The sequence below is a fragment of the Idiotropiscis lumnitzeri genome, chromosome 10 (assembly GCF_059441095.1).
Source record: "Idiotropiscis lumnitzeri isolate Australia: NSW breed Sydney's pygmy pipehorse chromosome 10, RoL_Ilum_1.0, whole genome shotgun sequence".
In the NCBI taxonomy this organism is placed as follows: domain Eukaryota; kingdom Metazoa; phylum Chordata; class Actinopteri; order Syngnathiformes; family Syngnathidae; genus Idiotropiscis; species Idiotropiscis lumnitzeri.
Genome location: NC_142400.1, coordinates 17,643,802 through 17,661,519, shown reverse-complemented (window position 1 = coordinate 17,661,519; position 17,718 = coordinate 17,643,802). Strand labels below are relative to the sequence as shown.

At 42.6% G+C, this 17,718-nt stretch overlaps 1 protein-coding gene across 4 annotated transcripts in view; it reads left to right on the top strand.

Annotated features, from left to right (window-relative positions):
• The window catches only part of dop1a (DOP1 leucine zipper like protein A), a 35,639-nt gene that overhangs the window by 16,065 nt on the left and 1,856 nt on the right, over positions 1-17,718 (top strand). For all 4 annotated transcript variants that reach the window (XM_088306468.1, XM_088306469.1, XM_088306470.1 and 1 more), the window contains 22 exons: positions 252-506; positions 2,496-3,024; positions 3,417-3,700; positions 3,772-3,924; positions 4,006-4,106; positions 4,191-4,456; positions 4,580-6,704; positions 7,059-7,170; positions 7,352-7,534; positions 8,469-8,594; positions 12,834-12,968; positions 13,157-13,212; positions 13,323-13,427; positions 13,710-13,776; positions 14,177-14,321; positions 14,571-14,650; positions 15,745-15,854; positions 16,133-16,282; positions 16,681-16,742; positions 17,124-17,276; positions 17,371-17,507; positions 17,613-17,668. In XM_088306468.1, coding sequence (XP_088162594.1) covers positions 252-506; positions 2,496-3,024; positions 3,417-3,700; positions 3,772-3,924; positions 4,006-4,106; positions 4,191-4,456; positions 4,580-6,704; positions 7,059-7,170; positions 7,352-7,534; positions 8,469-8,594; positions 12,834-12,968; positions 13,157-13,212; positions 13,323-13,427; positions 13,710-13,776; positions 14,177-14,321; positions 14,571-14,650; positions 15,745-15,854; positions 16,133-16,282; positions 16,681-16,742; positions 17,124-17,276; positions 17,371-17,507; positions 17,613-17,668 — 5,390 coding nt within the window. The remainder of the gene's footprint in view (positions 1-251; positions 507-2,495; positions 3,025-3,416; positions 3,701-3,771; positions 3,925-4,005; positions 4,107-4,190; positions 4,457-4,579; positions 6,705-7,058; positions 7,171-7,351; positions 7,535-8,468; positions 8,595-12,833; positions 12,969-13,156; positions 13,213-13,322; positions 13,428-13,709; positions 13,777-14,176; positions 14,322-14,570; positions 14,651-15,744; positions 15,855-16,132; positions 16,283-16,680; positions 16,743-17,123; positions 17,277-17,370; positions 17,508-17,612; positions 17,669-17,718) is intronic.

Here is a 17,718-nt window from a genome sequence, read left to right as displayed (position 1 = left end):
AGTAGGATGAACCAAAACTGAGAAAATACATGTACTAATGTTGTTTGTTAATTGTTTTAATTCACCATAAAGACTCCCAACACTCATGGTCACTTTTTTTTTATATATATCTATACTACGGCTGTATTGTGATGTCAATGTTTATCATTACATGCTGTTCAAAACATTGTCAGAGTATTGTATCGACCTCCAGTATAAATTTTGAATAGTGACATGGACGACATTTTTATATCTATTGTCACTTATTCTAGGAGACCTACATCGAGATCCAGACAGAGCATCTTCCTCAGCTATTGCTGCGTATGGTGGCTGCACTAACCTGTCACCTGCAGACGTTGAGGCTTGGAGAACTCACTCACTGCCTGCGTCTCTGCTCCAAGATCCTGAGCAAAGTACAACCACCATTGGTGTCACCATTGACTCTGCCCACAAGCCCCCAGGTGCAGGGCCTTTCCAGCTGCGGAAATGCTTCAGACTCCACAAAGGATACAAAAAGTGATAATAGAGTGAGTACTGTAAATGCACTGACATTCCACCCAATTATCAGTTGTTACCATAAATGAGTACAATACATCTGAAATTTTGTAGAAAATCTTGTTTCCTTTCAGAATCAATAATTTCATCTAAAATACTTTGCTACAAACTAACTAAACTAACTAGTACTTAATTTCCGGTGATAAATAAACATATAAATATGTAGATTTCATAAGAATCCAACCACAGGTGAGTATAATAATCATTCACATTTTCTTGTGTTTTAACTTATTGTTGAGCCCCGAGTCATCGCTGTACCATGTTTTGTGCATGTCGCCAAGGTCATGTTTGCAGCAGAAAACAACTTCACAGGAAACTGGCAAGCTTAGACAAGCTCCTGAATGACCATTCATATTGTCATTGAGATGTGTCCCAAGACATCTAGATTGTTTTGTTTTTAATGTCCTAATGCTCAAGAAGACGGTCCATTAATAGGAAATGTGTGCCTGTGTGGCTTTGCAGAGATGCAAATGAATTGTATAGAGGGGGATACTTGTTTCAACCCACGGTGAGCTCTAAAAGTAAACAAATATTTTTATAAACGTATATTTTTTCATCATATTATAGTAGCTATTTTTGTTGTAAGATACCGTAACTAGTTGCCGGTTAAGTTCTTTTTTTTTTTCTGAGCAGTGTATTCTAATACCGTAATATTAGTCATACAAAGTAAATACTTTACTCTTACTTTTTGATTACACCAATACAAAAAATAAATATAGATTCTGTCTGTAGAAATGGCTCTATTTATTGCGCTTTATTCCTTTGCTCAAATTAAACGCTTGCTTCTTCACATAGCCTTCTTCATCGCTTCCGTGTTTTTGCCCACTATGAGTCGCTCTCTCTCATGCTCTGCCGCTCGCTCCCTCTTTCTGTCAATGTCTAGATAGTCGTGGAGAATATGTTATGCCTCCTTGAGCTACATGTGTGACCCTCATTATTTGTATTAATACTTTATTGGTCATAAACACTCCCAACGGCTAAGAGTACTTTTTATTCATGTCTGCTGGCAGTTTAAAGGTGAAGTCTCATAAACATGTTTTTTAACTGTTAATCGCAGTTCAAGTGTCTTGACCCATTTGGTTCCCCATCCTGCCACAAAAAAATAACCCAGACAAAAATGAAACAAATTCAGATCAGTTCAATCATATTTCAAGTTTTGATAATCTGCTTCTGACTTTGTGGTCCCACCACTGGCCCGGCCATCTCGTGATCCCTTCAGACAAAAGACTTGACTACACGTCAGCTGTCCTTGTCCTCCTGGTCTCTACCCAGCATTCTTGTTCTTTAAGTGCAAGCTCACTGTGGCATGATGTAAGGATTTAGTCAATCTGTTCCATGTTCAGAGATGTACAAGGCTACACGGACTGAGCTGTGCCCATACGGAGTAGAGGGAAAGATGATAGTTGGCCAACAGCTGAGCCCAGCTCCCCTGTACTCTCTTTGGAAGTAGAGAAGAATAAAATAGTCAGTAGCTATCTCCAACAGAGTGGAAAACATGCCACATACATCAGCAAATACTTGTAACACACCCCTGCCCCCCACCCTGAGGAGCATATGGATGATGTGCTACCCTACATGCCACCTGAGTCCAGGCTCCAAAATGTGCCTGCTGCCTTGATCAAGATGATTCCCAGGGTACTTTTTTGCACCCAGTGAGTTAAAAGAAAAACAGAATTGTTACAACTTGTTGCACTGTGGCCAGCTGCTTAAAGTTGTAGCACTTCTTTGTTTTTATTGTTTCTCCAACTAGAATTTACTCACCAAGAGGAGTGATGGGCTGAATACATTAAAAAACTAAACAAAACAAAAAAAAACAATAAACTGTTTGCTTTAACTCATGGCTGATAAATTATGTGAATTTCTGTCCCGTGTGCTTGTAGTTCTAATGCAACAAAGTAAAAATGTGAGGGATTGAAGGGATGTTTAAAGTGTTATTCTCTCTATTCTTGGTCTTTCCGCAGACTCCTACTGTGACTCTAGAAACACAAGGACGTGGGGAGGGGTTCAAAGATGTGGAAAATCATCCCAAATGCACATCTGAGAGCTGCTTCACAGACTTTATCCAGTACCATGAGAATGGCCCTGATAAAGAACAACCACCTCACTCTCATCCAACACATAAAACAGGAATTCGTTCCTCAGGCCCATCGCAACCTAAACCTGTGGACAAAACAGTCATGCAGTGCTGCTTGGAAAACCTCCAGCAATTTCTTTCTCGGCTTATTACATTGCATATAACTTCTGAACAAGTGGACAAAGACGAAAAGGACAGAGGCCTGATGATACAGTCAACAAGCCTTGTATTAGAGGGGAGCCCACATTTTGAGCATGTTGACCTTACTGAGTCATGCTTGGACTCTGCGATGGTGCAGAAGGCGTGCGTTGCTGCTTTTACGGCGGCCTGCCAGCTGTTCTTGGAGTGTTCCAGTTTTCCAGTGTACATTGCAGAGGGAAACCAGAAGGCCTCACCCACACAAGAGCAAGAAATTGGTAATCTTCATAGAGTCTTTGCATCAGTGTACATTTTAGAGATACTACTCAGAAGTCATTAGTGGCAATGTCTACGTCAGACATGAAACTACACTCATTATGGCTGGCACCTCCTCACTGCACTTTTGTTTATTTAGTTCACCTTCACATATAAAACAAATGCGGAAATAATTTTAAATGTGTAAAGGTGAAACATTAAAAACCTTAAGCACACAGCAAAACTACTGGCTAAACAGTTCATTAACAAATCAGTAACAGTTGATGTTATTGTTGTAGTAGTCATTGGCTTTATCTAAAGGAACTTAAACCGGTGTATTAAAGAAATTACAGCTTGTGAAAACAACATACATTAAATATGTATTATATTAACATATTCCCCTGTATATTTACAGACAGCGAGCGGGGTTGTCTACCGGTATGGCTGCAGACACTGATGGATGCCACGTGCTTAGCTAGCGACTTTAGTCTGCAAGGTGTGGCCATTTCTTTGCTAATGGACCTTGTGGGACTCACCCAGTCTGTGGCCATGGTGACAGCAGAGAGTGTGGCATCCAGCGGCAACTCTGACTCTGCCCAGCCTATGAGTCCCAGCCAAGGTCGAGTGGCTGTCGTCATCAGGCCCCCTCTCACTCAGGGAATTCTTATGTACATCGCAAACAAGACAGAATTCTTCAAGGTAGTAGTTATAGCGCAACAACCATTTGCCTTTTCTCCTAATTTTTCCAACTTTAATCTTCTTGTGCGTAGAATGTGGCTCTAATCCTGTGGGATCAGTTGAGTGAAGGAACACCGCAGCACCATCAACGAAGCGTGGAGCTCTTCTATCAGCTCCACAACCTCGTACCTTCTTCCAGCATCTGTGAAGATGTGATCAGCCAGCAGCTCATGCACCATGACAAGGTCAGTGCTGTGAAAATCAGTTCATTCTCAGCCAAATACCGTCCTTCTATGAAATCCATGCTCAAGTATATTTTCTTTCAGAGAGTTCGGCTACAGGCCCATGTGAAGTTTTCTGTGCTGTGGCATTTGACACGAGATTTAAACATGACAAAATCGTCTCCTTTTAATCGCACATTTGACAGGTTGGTTCAAATGCATTTGCCTTTGCAATGCTCTTGATATTCCGCTAAATTTTGGGCTTTTGTATCTTTTATTTTCCCCGACAGATCTCTTTTTATCATGCTAGACAGCTTGAGTTATTGGGATCCTTGTACGAGTTCAGTTGGCCGGGCATGGCTTAATCAGGTCCTTCAGCGACATGACATTGCTCGGGTATTAGAGCCCCTCCTTCTTCTTCTACTGCACCCAAAGACCCATCGAGTTTCCATTCAAAAAGTCCAAGCCCAGCGCCACTGGGCCCATGTCTTTCCTGGCCTGCCGGAACAAGAGCCATTGGAACTTATCGACACCAGAGACTCTGGCTTCAGTGAAAGTGAGTAACCTTGTTTTAGTTTTGTACACATTATAAATTTCATATGAAATTATTAACCATTTCTTTCCTTTCTATTGCTTTGTTACAGTAATGTTTTACTCTGTTTTGAATTTCTGTCCTTAGACCTCAGTCATATGCAAGTGGACAGGATGGCACAGAGAGATTTTCCAGGTCTTGAAGTCGGTGACATGGAGCCATTTTGTCTTACTGTTAACCCTTTGAGTGACAGTCTGTCTATATTGAGTCTGAGCAGCGAGAATTTACAACTAACTGGTGGATTTCAACCGGATGGTCAACATATAGAGCCCCATTCCTCTGAATCAACTGGTTCTCATTCCTCTCCAGTGGAAAGTCAAAGTTTTGATGAGCCAGAGGTTGTAAACAGTGCATCCAATGGTACAGACCAGCAGCCTGCTTCTTCAGATTCTTTATCTGAAGACTCATTAGAGGAGACTGTATTCTCTGTTGTCAATGATCTTATAGAAAATGTTCTGATTCTAGTAGCTGAGGAGTCTGTTGATGTGCCAATTCAGTCAGAAGACTGGCCTCAGTCTGACTCAGAGAGCACTTCCTCAGAAACATCCACTGGTCTCCATCTTGACTGCGGACCTCCTCATAGCTCCAATCACCAGACGCTGCCAGAAATGCTGGCCGAAGGAACTCTAGAATTCCTTTCTGTCCCTTCAACTGATGTAGCTGCGGAAGAGCGGCACAGAGAGGGCATGATCCGTCACAGTTCTTCACCTTCAATTGTCACATTACCTGAAAACACAGACCCAGTCATTTCAGACCAGAATCTGCTGGTGGACAACGCTCAAGCACGCAAACGTAGCCATAGCAGCACTCAGCTTAGCCTTAAAGGCAAAATCATGGAGAAACTGTCCGACAAATCCACAGGGGCTAAGCCTAAGACAAAAAAGTCCAAAAGGAAAGCGGAGGAGAGGCAGAGAAAAGCAGCAAGCCAAGCTGAAAAAGCACAACCTCCTAGTATATTCTTTGGAGATAGCCTAGATTTGGAGAACTGGTATAGCTGTGGGGAAGGTGAAGTATCAGAAATTGAAAGTGACACTGGCTCACCCATTGGATGTTCAGGTGGGAATGTTGGAGGTGTTAGTGTCGTAGGACGTAGATCATCATCCGCCCCACCTCGCGTCAATATCCATCCTCTCTACCAGCATGTTCTACTATATCTCCAGTTATATGACTCCTCCAGGGCCCTGCATGCACTTTCAGCAGTTGCAGCCATGCTGAGGTCTGCTCCCTCAGGGTTTGTAAGTGCTATCTCCACTACCAGCATCAACAACACCTACACGCCCCAACTATCTTTGCTCCAGAACCTCTTAGCTCGTCACAGGGTCTCTGTCATGGGCAAAGACTTCTATTGCCCCATCCCACAAGACTCCCACTCGCACTCATTCCGCAGTGCCATGTATCTTGAAATCATCATATCACTCTGTCTATACTTCTTAAGAAGCTTCTACTCTGCTCATGTGACAGCAGGCCCTCAGGACTTGGCTGGGAACCGGGCCATGCAGCTGACCAGTATTGAGGTCCTAACTCTTCTTTTCAATGAGCTTGCCAAAGTCACGGGAGGCTCAGCAAAGGGATTTGCTAGTTTCATATATGATGTCCTGTCTAAATGTAAAGTTCAGAAGGTGGTTCTCCATTGCCTGCTCTCCTCCATATTCAGCGCTCAGAAATGGCATGACCAACAGGCGGCCGGTGTAAACATGTCCACAGTGGAGGAAGGTCTGTGCGAGGACAGCATTATCAACTTGTCAGAGGACCAGATGGACAGTTGCAGTGCAGTCCAGTCGCAATTACTGAGACTGCTTCAGAGCCTTGTTGTCCTTGAGCACAGAGTTCTGGTGCCGGTCGAAGAAGGCGGCGAACCTGCGACAGGAGGGGCCGGTGGTATAGGAGCAGGCAGCAACACAGGAACTGGTTTTGAGATGTTAGGTGGAGATGTGGAGCATGTCAACCCTCAGCAGCCAATGACATCACTACAGTACCTTCATGGACAGCCGATCACAGCTCAAGGCATGTTTTTGTGCGCCGTGATCAGGGCACTGCATCAACACCATGCGTGTAAAATGCACCCTCAGTGGATTGGACTCATCACAGCCACACTGCCATACATGCGAAGGATTCTAAGAAGGGTGGTTGCATCAGTCACTCTGCAACTTTGCAGGAACTTGGACAATCTTCTTCATCAGTACCGCTATGAGACTGGGATTACTGATACAAGGTATTAAGAATTATACACAACTAATAATATTTCTAATGCATACATTATTTAATTTGCGAATGTGGCTAAACGCTTTTTACAGCTGAGAAAAAAAAATACACAAGCATATTAAATTCATGTTGTATCAAGTTCAAGAAACATTACAATTTTTAGAATATACAGTTTAGAAATTAAACATTTGCTATCCCACTCAACAAACTGCATCTTCACATGTAAATCAGGTTTTTAACACTAGATGGCGCCTTAAACCTTGGAATGAAAAAATGGACAGTCAACCACTGAGTGAAGGAACCATATTTAGTTACTAAATTGGGTTCCAACCCATTTACATATAATCATTCTTTTTTTTTGTAGACCACAGTGGATGGCTCTCTGCATTCCTCCTGACCTCTTACTGACAGTACTGGAGGGGATCACTGCGATCATCCACTACTGCCTGCTTGATCCAACTTCCCAATACCACCAGGTGAGAGTTCTGTTGACTACTTAATTAAAGTACTGCAAACCTTACAACCTTCTCGCCAAGTCAATGCTGAACACAGAATTATTTTCCTGATTTCGCTGTATGATGAATATCAATGTACGGTTAACAATGTTCATAGTTAAGTATTTAAAACATTACTGAGTCTCTTTCTGATGCCTGTCAGTTGCACGTGAGTGTTGACCAGAAGTACCTGGCTGAGGCTCGCTCAGGCATCCTGTCCATTCTCCACACAATCATGTCCTCTGTCACCCTACTGTGGAGTGTCCTCCATCATGCTGACAGCTCTGAGAAGCCAGCTGCTGCTTCTGCTGCTTCCACTACCAACATCAATTTGGGCTCCACTAAGGTACATAAAAGTACAATAGTGCGTGTGTATGTGTCTGTGTGTGTGTGTGTGATTGTGTGTACGTGTAACCTCATGACAGATGACTTAAGACCATGTTTTGAGTATTTGATCCACATAACATTTGAGGTGTCTGACAACTCGGGTGTATTGAAATTCAAATGTGTCAATACAATCATAAAGATTTAATGTTAATTGTACAATGCATTGGTTATAAATTTGTAGTGGAAGGTGTGTATTAATGAGTAAAAATGCCACTGCTTTCACATCTGCGGCTATTTATTTCACAAATGATCTCACTCAAAATGTTAATAAAATTGAGGTACTGTGTTTGCCCTGCATATCGTCATTCCAAGTTAGCAAAAAAAAAAATATATATATATACATATATATTTGGCCTACTCATGTAGTATAGGACAGTATAAGTCCCGGTGTATGTCCAAATAAGCTATGTCTGCCATCTTAAAGGTGAATGTTGTTATTGCAGTTTAACTCAATACAGTTGACTCTTGCATACTTGTGGTTGGGCACCTGCTGTTTGGCATTGTCACGTTTTCCATTTTCTTTCCCTAGATTTCTTTTTCACAATTCGCACAGTATTTCTTGAAGAACATATAATGAGTGTTTATCAGCGTTATTTGAGGAATATTTTGAGTTTGTTTAAAAAAAAATAATACTCAGTCTATTTTTTTGGGGGGCGGGGGAACTAATACTCTCCGTATATTTTTTATAAAAGTGCTTGCTCCTCACAGAAAGCTCAACATATTCCTTACTTTTCCATTACCATCAAATTTACACCATTCCCAAGCGACAGTTTATTTATGTAATGGCACAATTTTGCTATACTGTATACTGGTGCTAATATTGCTAATACAATTTTCTTCAAAGTTCACAGATGATATAAAGCATAAATTCCTCGCTTGCTTCTTATCCATAGAAAATTCGCCAGCAAATCCTTGAGCTGCTCGGCCCTATCTCCATGAACCATGGAGCTCACTTCATGGCGGCCATTGCCTATGTTTGGAATGAAAGGAAGCAGATCAAGACTCCAGTCAGAAATAAAGTTGGTGATCTAAAACAAAATGCACGATGTATTTTTACTCACACATTTGTTTTTTTTTTGTTTTGTTTTTTTTTTAGCTGCTTTGACCGCACTTTTTAGCATGCTAGTTCAACACACATTTTAATGTTTAAAGGCAAATGAGGAGGATTGGGCCTAAAACTGCTTTGAGAAAAATTAATCTTGTGTAACTTTCTACAAAATGACAGTCAGTCCACAGTTTGCTGCCACTTGTATGTGTAGTACCTAACACATTTATTAAACCACGTCATACAAAGACCGATTTACATAGTCTATGTAATGTATTGATTTCGCCAAAGTTTGGAGTCACATTGAAGTATTGTTGCAGGGAATTTAACGTATTTTGATGAATTTGATAAAGGTTCAGGTCGACAAATTTTGAGCTCCACAGACATGTGTGGTAGATGTCATAAATATGACAACAGCATGCATTTAACCCTCTGAATTATTGCAGGAAAATTAAGTACCGTATTTTCGCAGTCATAAGGCGCACTTAAAAGTCCCAAATCTTCCCCTAAACTAACACAGCGCCTTGTAAGGCGACTGCACTCATTATATGGACAAAGTATCACTCGCGACCATCGACCCTTTTACTCATTGGGCTGTTCGGAGTGCATGTTAGAATTAGAATTAGAAATCCCTTTATTGTCATTGTACTCAAGAGTGCAACGAGATTAGAGAGCTCCTCTCTCCAGTGCAATACAACAATAATACAGACAAATATATAATTTAGATAAATAAATAAGAGAGTGCAATGGAATTTAGTACTGAATAGGGTATATAAAAACACATCACGATGCTGTTCTGCAAGGTAAGGGTGCTCTCGTGTGTGTGTGTGAGAGTTCAGAATGGTGATGGCTCTCGGAAAGAAACTGTTTCTAAGTCTATTGGTCCTCGATTTGATGCATCTGTAGCGCCTGCCAGAGGGCATCAGGTCGAACAGGTGTGAGTTTGGGTGGGTATTGTCTTTGACGATGTTGAGAGCCCTTCTGAGGCACCGGGCGGTGTAGATGTCCGACAGTGAGGGGAGAGGGCAGCCAATAATCCTTTGCGCTGTTTTGACTGTCCTCTGGAGCCTCACTCTGTCCGCCTCAGTGCAGCCGCTGTACCAGGTGGAGACACAGTACGTCAGCAGGCTCTCGATGGACGAGTGGTAGAAGGCTAGCAGCAGCTTCCTGTCCAGGTTGAATTTCCTGAGGACTCTCAGGAAGTGCAGACGCTGGTGGACCTTCTTTACCACTGCTGTGGTGTTGTGTGTCCAAGAAAGGTCATCGGAGATCTGTACTCCCAGGAACTTGAACGTGTGGACCCTCTCCACACACACACCTTCGGTGCAGAGGGGAGGCGGCACCATCTTGTTCCTCCTGAAGTCGATGACGATCTCCTTTGTTTTTGCAATGTTGAGTTGCAGTCTGTTGTCCTCGCACCAAGCCGTCAGTCTCTCGTCACCTTCCGAGATCAGACCGACCACTGTCGTGTCGTCAGCAAACTTGACGATGGTGTTGTTGCCGTGGGCCGGGCTGCAGTCGTAGGTGTAGAGGGCGTACAGGAGAGGGCTCAGCACGCATCCTTGAGGGGAACCGGTGCTCAGCATGCGGGTGGAGGACGTGTAGGGGCCGAGCAACACAGTCTGGGGTCTGTTGGTCAGAAAGTCCTTAATCCAGATGCGTGTGAGGGCAGGGAGGCCGAGAATGTCCAGTTTGGCGACGAGGATGTCTGGGATGATCGTGTTGAATGCCGAGCTGTAGTCCACAAAGAGCATCCTTGCATTGCTCTGCTGTTGTTCCAGGTGGCCCAGCACAACATGCAGAGCAGTGTCGATGGCGTCCTCAGTGGATCTGTTAGCCCGGTATGCAAACTGGTAGGGGTCCAGAGTGGGAGGAAGGCAGTCCCTGATGTGCTGGAGAACCAGCCTCTCGAAGCACTTCATGATGACTGGTGTGAGAGCAACAGGACGGTAGTCATTCAGGTGGACGGCTGGTGACTTTTTGGGGACAGGAATAATGGTGGAAGTTTTCAAGCAGGAGGGGATGACTGCTTGAGCCAGGGAGCGGTTGAAGATCCTGCAGAAAACATGTGCCAGTTGGTGGGCACAAGCTCTGAGGACCTTGCCTGGTATTCCGTCGGGTCCAGTAGCTTTTCTGGGGTTAACCGCCAGGAGCGCGCGCCTCACATCGTGTTCCTCTACGATGAGTGGGGGGGAGTTGGAGCATGACGTGCGGGGGTGTGACGGTAGGAGGGGCGAGTCAAAGCGAGCGAAGAAGCAGTTAAGCTCCTCTGCCAGCGATGCACTCGGGTCTACAGAGGCCGTGCTGCCGCCACGGAAGTTGGTGATGCTCCGTAGACCCTGCCACACCTCCCGTGGTCTGTTACTGGCAAGGTGGGCCTCCAGCCTCCCCTTGTAGATTGCCTTGGCTAGCTTGATGCCTTTGCTCAGGTCAGCACGGGCCACCCTGTACTGGGCTTTGTCGCCTGACCTGAAGGCAGCGTCCCGGGCCTTGAGGAGAGCGCGAACCCTGCTGGACATCCAGGGCTTCGCATTTGGGAAGGTCCGTATAGTCCTGTGTAGGGACACAGTATCCATGCAGAACTTGATGTAGTCCAGTACACAATGTGTGTAGACATCAAGGTCCTGATGATCAAAGAGGTCCCAGTTTGTGTCTTGAAACCAGTCCTGTAATTCACTCATGGCGTCATCACGCCAGGTTTTCACAGTCTTTGTGGTGGGCCTGAATCTGCGTCTGAGAGGGGTGTACGCAGGTGCGAGCTGCAAGGACAGGTGGTCTGACTGGCCGAGAGGGGCGAGTGGGAGGGCCCTGTATGCGTGCTTGATGTTCGAGTACACATGGTCGAGAGTGTTGTCTCCCCTCGTTGGGCACTTGACATGCTGGTGAAACTCTGGGAGTACAGTCTTTAAATTGGCCTTATTAAAGTCTCCCGCTACTACGTGAACGCCATCAAGGGTGGGCCCGCTGATGTTTATTGATGACGCACGCGAGTAGCGAGAGCGCCGTGCTAGTGCTAGCGTCGGGAGGGATGTAAACAGCTGTGACAATCACGACCGTTAGCTCCCTCAGGAGAAAATAAGGCCGGCATTTAACGGACATGAACTCGATGTCGGGGTTAGCACACCCTGCTGGACAAAGTGTGAGTCATCTATGCTTCAAAGTGACCATGACTTATACATTATGTGACTATGGTGTTTGGGTGATGGTGTGGGAGAAAGCTGGACAAAAGGGCAGCTGTCCACAATGTTGTAGTCTGTCTTATCATTTATGTTATTGCAAGCAAGAAACGTCCCAGGTTTAGACAACAGACAAAAAGCCCAAAGCATGACAGCACATCTCTCTAAACAGCCATGTGATTTGGCTGAGTCTGAGTGGCTCCCAGAAGGCATTGCTCTAATGGCTCCCAAGAAGCCATTACTATATCATTTTGTGTTATTTTTATTTCTTTTTGGTATATTGATGGCATGAGAGATACATGTTTTGTATTAATCTTATTTCTTTGTTTCATTGTTTGCTTGTATGCTGAGTTTTTGTTTTTTTTTTAAACCGTGACTCTAAGGGGTGTGGTGACCTGTGAAGTCCCTCCCCTGACGTAGTCGTGTAGACTATTGCCATGATACCTATTGTTGGTTAGAGTCATTGTTATTGATAGCGATTGTCAATGGTATCATAGCAACTGTCTTTGAAATGTGGCGATTGCTTATGGTATTGAGGCAAAGTGAATTGCCATGGGCTGAGTGAGCGCAAGCAGCCAAGCTATTGCTATGCTAAAAGCAGCTGAGCTAGCGCCTTACAAGGCGGCGCGCCCAGTGTGTGCTTCAAAGACAGAAATAGCACCCACAACAGGTGTTGCGCCCTTTGAGGCAGCGCGTCCTATGACTGCGAAAATACGGTAATTGAATGCATTGTAATTACATCTTCATTATATTTTTTTTAAATCACCCCGCTGGCCGTGGCACAGCTACGAGAGACCTGAAGGCAGTTGAACTTGAATTTAGGACACAAACAAAATACAGTGTCCAATATAATATTGCGGAATACTGCGGTACAAAATCCTATATATCCTATAATATTGAGTGGTGGCCTAAAACATTTAAGATCTGAAAGAAAAGTTGCTTTGCTGCAAAGTATTCGTTTACACTACTAAAAGATAACTCTTTGTACTTTTGTAACAGCAGTATGAGCTTCTGTTTTGGTTCTGTGTGACTTTCAGGTGATACCTGTGGCCAGTGATGAACAGCTGCTGCTGGTTGAGTTGGTTCGCTCAGTGAGTGCCATGCGCACTGAAACAGTCATTCACACAGTCAAAGAGGTTCTCAGGCAGCCTCCGGCCATTGCAAAGGATAAGGTTTGTGTTTTTAGACTTTTTTTCATTTACGAGGCATACACCTGTACATTCGCAGAGAATCCGGTTCACTAACAACTCGGTAAAGGACTTTCAGGCAGTCAATTATTTCAGAGCGAAACTTTGAACTTTGTCAACAATCATTTTTCGCTTTTACATGGTCATTCATTACATTGCTTGGGACCTTTTAGAAACACCTTTCTTTGGAGGTCTGTATGCTGCAGTTCTTCTATGCATATGTCCAAAGGTGAGTTCTTACTTTTCAACATCAGTATAGAATGTGTTTAAACAATACTGTACATCAGTTGTGAATTTGTTGCTTTACACATTCAAACAGCTGCTTTCGTTTTGTCGCAGGATCCCTGTATCCACTTTAGTTGATAGCTGGCCTTCTCTGCTGGCTCTGCTAAAGGACTCTGTGCAATTAGGCTTGCCGGCCCCAGGACAGTTTTTAATACTTGGGTTAGTGTCTCTTTCTTCACACTCACTGCACTCATTTTTGTTGTTACTAAAACTTCGAATCAATTTTTATTTATATAGAACCTTTCATACACAAAATGCAGCTCAAAGTGCTGTACAATTAAAAATGAATAAATAAATTAAAAAAAAAAGCATTTGGTCATTACACTATACATCGTAGTTTTGTAAGACTCAGTATGTATGTCGGTGTGAGGCTGTTGAGATTTAACCTTGGTTCACCCTTTGATATTTTACATGATCCCATTATTTGTTTTTACTCTCTAGTGTTCTGAATGAATTCATTTTGAAGAATCCAAATCTGGACAGTAAAAAGGATCAGCGAGAGCTCCAGGTTATATCTTTGGTTCCCTTCATTTTGTTTTGTTTTATTTAATTTGATTCTAACATGTCACTGCTGTCGGGCGGAATCCTTGTGTCTGGAAAACCTTCACTTTTCAGGAGATTAATAGAATCACGTGTTTGTCAAGCTATTAACATTGAATCGCCTAAGAAATCAAGCCATTTTCAACACTTTGGATTACGGTACACAATTGTTAAGCGTTACAGGCCCATGTGAGTACTGACGAATAGTATTGATTTGTAAAGAAAATAAAATATTGACCAAATCTGGAATAGGTTTCCGCCCAACTGATGATAATTATCTGGTTTTATTTCATATCCACTATGTACAATCATTGTTTTCATGCTGTTTTTATTTATTTATTTATTTTTTTATATATAATGGTATTCAGGATGTGACACATAAAGTGGTGGAGGCCATTGGGACAATCGCAGGTTCTTCTTTGGAGCAAACAACATGGCTAAGAAGAAACTTGGAAGTGAAGGCCTCTCCTCAGATAGTTGTGGACGGAACTAACCTTGAAGCAGATGTCGAAGGTTTGCCTCTCATACTCATGAAGCACACTGGGTTGTCAGCCATTGTTCTTATACCATTCTGAGTCCTCTGTTGTGTGCAGTCCAGCTAAAGCAAGTTTAAAATAGTCTGGGGAATAAAAAAAGAGTAGTTTTAAAGGACCTAAAAGTTCATAAGAAATACTGATTTCTTTATATGAAACTTTGAATGAATTACACATTTTTCCTGAACACGTTAGCCCCAGGTAATATTTTTCCATGTGTTTTTTGTAGATTTAATGCTCACAGTTATGGAGGCATCCAGCTTCACCCCATCTGTCTACAGCGTTCATGCCCTCACGCTGTTGGCTGAGGTAAAATATCTTTGTGTGTGTGTGTGTGGGGGTGTGCGTGTATGCGTGCGTGCGTGTCTGTAATTCACCTCGATCCTTACACAACGGTTGTTTTTCAGGCTGTCAGTTCACATGTAACCATCTACAGTAGTTATTTTATTCATTTGTACATATTGTTTCAAACTGTTTACCAATAATACTTAGTAATGTTTCTCTGCGGTGGCTTGATTATTTTTTTTCTATTCCTTTACTTTGATCTAGTAAATCCAGAAGTCATATTAAACACAGACTTGTGCAATATTTTGATGCAGTAGTTCTCAAAATTCATCCACCACGTACTCCCTAAAATTACCTCGCTCTCCGAGTAACTCCATCATGACCGCACCCTACTTTGCCAAACAACCTATGGTGCTCATTTGAGAACCACACAAAATTAATTATGTGCCCATCTGGCTCCAAGTGTGTGTACGGTATTTAATTGTTTTTCTACTGATCAGAAACGTTCGAGTTACTGTGTTCGGCTGCATCCTCGAATGCTATCATAATTTTCTGCAGGAGACTTTGCATGTTCCCCTGTAAAGGTCATTTACAACCATGATAAGGATACAAACGAGTTCAATTTAGCTGACCTAAACAACTGATTTCCTCACAGCTGATAAACAGCCTCCATCCCATTTTTATTTAATACCATTTATTCTCTGTAAAGAAGCCAGAGTCTTCCCCTGCTGACCCTGGAGCGGTGGGACTCATTAATAATTGTTAAGAGGTCTATAAATCTAACCACTTGATGCTCTGAAGCGAGCCTGACAAATCACTGACCTCATCCTTCCAGCTATACAAGAGAGTCGATGCAGCAGGTTTCAGCTTTTTTGTCACAGTTTTCCACTTCTGTTTATACATAAGGTAATTTATTCTTTGCACTTCACTGTGTCTCCAAAATGCTGCAGTGCAATTTGGAATACTGTTGGCTTCCACTGCAGCATTGACAGTCTCAGCACTGATTTAAATCAGCTGAATGTGGTAGATCAAATCATATTCAGAGAGATTGCCCCTTTACGCGACGATGTTCACGTTAGTATATACACAGTGTAAGACTGACAGGAATTCATCGGCAGGTGCTGGCTCACTTGTTGGACATGGTGTTCTACAGTGATGAGAAGGAGCGGGTAATACCACTGCTGGTCAATATCATGCACTATGTAGTTCCCTACTTACGCAACCACAGGTAAGTAGAAGTCTGGTTTTTGTTCAGATTTTCAATGATTTGGAATTGTCTGTTGGGTGTTTTTGCTTTCAACATTGAATCGATTTCATGAAAAGTGGCAAATGATATGAAATTCCAGTAACTCATATGAAAAATCTGACGCTGTCATAGGTAACAAATATTCACTGTTTTGCTGTATAATAACACAGTAGAGGAAAAAACAAGATGCCAAACTTAATGAAAATGTCTGGATTATATTTTCTGTATATGAAAGTTCATTATCTTGTTCCCCTTGTCAGCGCTCACAATGCTCCCAGCTACCGGGCTTGCATCCAGCTGCTGAGCAGTCTAAGTGGGTACCAGTACACACGTCGGGCCTGGAAAAAGGAGGCCTTTGACCTCTTTATGGACCACACCTTCTTCCAGATGGACTCATCGTGTGTTAGCCAGTGAGTAAGAGAGACAGCCAATCTGGACCACGGTTGAATGAATGTGTTATTCTAGGTTTGTGTTTCTGCCTCAGATTGAGACCAGCGTGCATCACAAACAAAACAAAATGAGGAATGGAGTCTATAGAGAATTTACAGTGTTATTATACTATACTATATACTATAGTTGATTTTTCACATTTATTTCCAGAGACAATGTTGACTTAATGTTAATGGTTATACATTGTTGTTTTACATGCATACATGTCCAGTATTTAAAAAGCAAAGTAGAGAAGTAGAGCTGAGATTTAAGCGAAGTGAAATATGTGGGCATTATTAATCCATGACATAGAGGAAACATTTTTTTTGTTTTTTTTTTATCTTTGTGACTACAATTACTATGTGTAATTCTTTTTCAGCTGGAGGGCAATCATTGATCATTTGATGACCCATGACAAGACCACCTTCAGAGATCTTATGAGTATGCTTTATTTTGTAATTTCGCAACACCTGTTAAAATTGCTTATAATTTATTGAGACTTTTGACGACCAAACTGGCATTCACAAGCCTGTGATTGTTTTCCATTTGTTGAGTATAAAAACCATTGGAATTTTCTTTCTTCAATTCTTTACACACTTTGAAGGCCGGAACATTCCACTCCGTGTCTAGATGTATTGATAAGCCACGATGATATTTAATTTTTTGGGGGGGATAATTCTTGTTCCTGACACAATGTTGAGACAATTACAGTAACAAATTATGGCCAAACCGTTTTGTGTTTCATAATAAATTAAGAAAAACTTTAAAAATTGTGGTTATGATTTCAAATAGAATATTGTCTGTCTCTGCGTCATATCTCAGCCCGTGTGGCTGTAGCCCAAAGCAGCTCCCTGAGTCTGTTCACCAACAGAGATGCTGAGCTGGAACAGAGGGCCATGTTGCTCAAGCGCCTGGCCTTCACAATCTACAGTAGTGAAGTGGACCAGTACCAAAAATACCTCCCTGACATACAAGGTAATGAACAACTCTAGTAAGGGAACTATTGATTTTGTCATCTGTTCACGTTTGTCGTATTTTAATGTACATATTTCACTGCATGTGTTCTCAGAGCGCCTGGTGGAGAGCCTGCGTCTTCCTCAGGTGCCCATCCTCCATGCTCAGGTGTTCCTCTTCTTCAGGGTGCTGCTGCTCCGCATGTCGCCTCAGCACCTCACTTCATTGTGGCCTACCATGATCACCGAACTGGTGAGCTCACAATGCTGTCTCCAAAGATTGTATTTCTCGCTGACATTGTTGAATATTGTCTTTCTTTATTGTCCATCTCTTAATCTCTACATTGTTTCTTTTCAGGTTCAGGTGTTTCTGTTGATGGAGCAAGAGCTGACTGCAGATGAGGACATATCAAGGTACATTTTTGCTACTTATCACTGTCAGGTAAACTCTGAATATCGTGGGA